This window comes from Microtus ochrogaster, chromosome 1, assembly GCF_000317375.1.
Source record: "Microtus ochrogaster isolate Prairie Vole_2 chromosome 1, MicOch1.0, whole genome shotgun sequence".
NCBI classification, from domain to species: Eukaryota; Metazoa; Chordata; class Mammalia; order Rodentia; family Cricetidae; genus Microtus; species Microtus ochrogaster.
In genome coordinates, this window is record NC_022009.1 from 83,008,372 (window position 1) to 83,012,320 (window position 3,949).

Sequence of the window (3,949 nt, forward strand, 5' to 3'; positions counted from 1 at the left end):
ACCCTTTCTAGTTTGCTCTACAGGGGAGGCATGCTTACAAAATAGAGAAACAGGAGGTAGTTTATTTCCTTTATTTTCTTGTTAGCATCGTTTTCAGAGCAGGGTGTTGGTGAAGAAAGGCCCAAGTCTGGGGCCCATCTATCCCTTACAAGACTTTTGAAAGTAGATTATAAATCAGTAGTTAAGACCAATGTCTTTGTCCTCAAGGATGCGGTTATCTCTCCGTTGTTTTCTTTGTTTAAGTTCCCAGGGCTCCATCCAGAAAATGAAAATACTTCATACGGTTTTTGTAAAGCGAGATAAAAGTCTTGGGAAGTGTCCATGAATGCCTAACACAACCATGAGCTTGTCAAATTTTCTTCCTTATTTAAACTTTACTTTCTGTAGGCTTCACTGAGCAAGCATTTTTATTTTAGTCTGTCTTCCAACTTAACTGCACCTCTACTCTAGATACAGTGGCAACAGTCTCCAAACTCCCAGTTGCCACTAAGCATGGCTTTCTTTACGACAGTGTACGACGTAGCGAGCAGGTCTCCTCCGCCTCTCGGGCCAATCGCGCTGCTCCTGGGCGATGACGTACTGCTCTCGCGCATGCGCAGGGCGGGGAGACCTTGGCTAAACTTACCAGCGGCTCAGCGGAGGTGAAAGCCCTGTCGGTAGGGTCAGGACCGAGGGAAGATGCAGAGCTGGAGTCGTGTGTACTGCTCCTTGGCCAAGGTGAGAGCCGCCTGCATGTGGTGCTACTGGGCCAGGGGCGCCGAGATGCCCGCTCCTGGGTCTGGACGCGGCCTGACGCCGGGAACGGCCGCAGCCCCGCCTCTGTGCCGGTTCAGCCCGGCCTCTTGAGGCAGCGGGGAGCGCGGGCCCGGCCCTGCTGGGGAATGACTGCCCGCAGCCCTACACCGCACTTCTGGACGTGGACCGAGGGGCCTAGGTTTTTACCCGGGCACGGGAACGAGCAAATCAGCTCTCTCACCCGCCGTATGCACCTTTATACCTTTTGCCTCATCCCAGCTCAGACCCAGGCCTACTTTCCTGCGGGGGGTAGGTAACCTTGAGGCGCGAATGGCCCAGACGTGGTCAGCCCCAACACAGCCTTGGGTGTTGCTCTAAGGTCCTGTCTGCGTTCGCGTCTCTAAACTAGTGCCCTCTGCCATCCGCCAGGCCCTGGGACATTTTTTTTTTTTAAATTATTGAATTGGTCTATCCAAACCACTTTCCCGTTTCACCTGTCAGTTAGAGACTTCCAAACTGAATGTATGCAGCGTCGTGGCAGGGTAGCGCAAGTACTTTAGAGATAATACAGAAATCAGACTCTTATTTCACGCCTGAGTTGTCTGCGTCCTCAAAAATTAATGTAACATGCAAAATGTCCTTTTAGGGAGAATCTGAGCCGGGACTAAAACTCAGTACAGACAGCTTGCTCTTCTTTGGTTGGCTGACTTGATCTCAAGTGCAGAGATTGCCTTCAAGTAAAGGACATTGCTACTTCAGAGTATATGTTGTCATTGCCTTCCATTGATTTGCTCGCTGTGATAGCAGGTGGAACTCTGTTGGTTTCTTTGTCTCACTGGTCTTAGGAAGTGGTAGGCATAAGTGTTTAGAGAGTGAGAGTATGTTGTAGTTTGTGGGACTTCCAGAATGTGGGTGCACTGACACTGTTGCTAAATTCCTAGTTTAGTTTTCTGCTCATATTAGTGGCTCAAGAGCAGCCTCATAACTGTTGTGATTACAGACTGTTAAATAGATTAGTTAGAACGCATGACAAGTGAAATGATTGTTGTTGAAGTATTTAAATAACAGCTCGAAGTTTCAGACTTTTAATTAGAATAGTAAAGTGATTTTTGGCATCAAAATCAGCCATGCTTTCTGAAACTTTAATAAAATTGTAAGCCAGTGAGTACATTTTATTAAGTTTAAGATTAGACAATGCATTGAATATTCTTAATAGGGCAGATCTAGCAAGGTAAGATGGTGAAAGTTTAATATTATTGACAAAGAGGGAAAATTGATAGAATACCCTGTGTGGTAACAGAAAGTCCTTGATCCATTTGCCCCAGTTTGCTTTCATCAACCTTGTAAGTTACATTTATGTATTTGAATGTATGTGTGTAGACATTAGCATGCTAGCTAGAGTGTGCATGTGCAAAGGTTAGAGCACAACTTTTTGGAAATCATTTCCCTTCTTCCATCATATGATTACCAGGGATTGAATTTGGGAAGTCAGTTTGTTTGCAGGAGCCTTCTTTATCCAACTATCTTACCAGCCCGTTGTAAAAATTATGTTTTAATTAACAGGAAAGTTTTCTTTGTCTTATTTTCATTTTCTAGAGAGGCCATTTCAATCGGATATCTCATGGTTTACAAGGAGTTTCTTCGGTGTCTTTAAGAACTTATGCAGATCAACCAAGTAAGTACTTGATGCAGCAGTTTTCAGTCAGATTAGTTGACAGTTCCTTTCTGTTTTTATGTAAAAGAAATCGAGTGTTAGAATAACTTTTCTGTGTTAGAATTAATCTATACATTAATTTACTGTTGATTAAACACTTAGTTACAAGAGGTAAACAAGGTAGCATCCATTCTTAAGAGCAATACATAAGTAACAAGTGTTTGGAGAAGTAACTGAAAATGAAAACAATTTACTAGGAGCCTAGAGAGGATGTCAAGGAAAGGTGAGGTGGTGTTTGAGAAGGGGATGAGGGAGTGAAAGGTTGCTTCAGTAAGAAAGGTGTGAAATGGAACTTAATTTGTGAGCCTCCAGGGAAAGCAAGAAGACTAAGTGGATGTACAAAGTCCCAAAAAATAAAGTCATAGGCAGGGATCAGATCATGAAATTCTTCTAAGCCAGACAGGGTGGTATGGATTTTACTTCAGGTGTAATGGAGAGCCACAGGTGGGTTTTGCGATGAGCAGTTTCATGTGATTACAGCTTTTAAGAATTAATTTTGTCTGCTGGGTCAGGTTGTGTTGGCTGCCTCGAAATTTCATGACGATGATGACATTTGACATTTGAACAATTTTTTTAAGACTACCATTATATACATAAAAGGGAGCTGTGTGATGTATAATTTTCTTAATGTTTTCTTGCAGTTTTGAATTTTCTATAAAATAATATGTTTTGGGTTTTTTTTTTGTTTGTTTGTTTTTTTGAGACAGGGTTTCTCTGTGTAACAGGCCTAATTGTCTTAGTCACTCTGTAGACCAGGCTGGCCTCGAATTCACTGAGATCCACCTGCCTTTGCCTACCAAGTGCTGGGATTAAAGGTATGTGCCACCACTGCCCTGCAAATATATTTATTTTTAATAAGCATCTGGAATGGGATAAATGGGCTTTTAATGAGGTATTTAACTTCCTAGTAAAAAAAATTTGAAGTGATCTGTTTATTGGACTCATCCATAAAATTTAAATTTTAAAATATTTTACTCTTTAATTTTGTATATGTTTAAGTGTGAGAGTGCCTGTGTGTATGCCACAGTTGATTTGTGGAGGTCACAGAACAGTCCTGGGTATCATGTAATAGGAGAATGTTAAGATTTATTTGTTGCCTTCTATTTTCTCTGCAATCTTTGAGCAGACACTCAGATTTTAATGGAGTGGGACCATGCTGGTTAGTTCTTGTCCACTTACGTGAACCAGAGTCACTTGGGAAGAGGGACCTTTGTTTGAGAAATTATTTCCATCAGATTGGTCTGTGGGCATACCTGTAGCTTGTCATCTTGACGTGGAAGGGTCAAGTCCACTGTACCAGGTAGTCGTGAGCTATTGTAAGAAAGCAAGCTTAGCAAGCCTTTGAGCAGATTTCCTCCATGGGAACTGTCAGTTTATTTTTAGATTATTTTTTATTTAATTTTTTGAATTCTTTGTCTTAGATATCAATCAATCTTTTGTCACCTGTATAGCTAGTTCTCGGGAACTCTCTAGCTTTGGTTTCTGTGCAGGAGCTCTTCA

At 42.1% G+C, this 3,949-nt stretch overlaps 1 protein-coding gene across 2 annotated transcripts in view; it reads left to right on the forward strand.

Annotated features, from left to right (window-relative positions):
* Positions 1-592: 592 nt before the first annotated feature.
* The window catches only part of Dld (dihydrolipoamide dehydrogenase), a 24,476-nt gene continuing 21,119 nt past the window's right edge, over positions 593-3,949 (forward strand). For both annotated transcript variants that reach the window (XM_005343880.3, XM_013347852.1), the window contains exons 1-2: positions 593-717; positions 2,332-2,410. In XM_005343880.3, the coding sequence (XP_005343937.1) occupies positions 679-717; positions 2,332-2,410 (118 nt within the window). In that variant the 5' untranslated portion in view covers positions 593-678. The remainder of the gene's footprint in view (positions 718-2,331; positions 2,411-3,949) is intronic.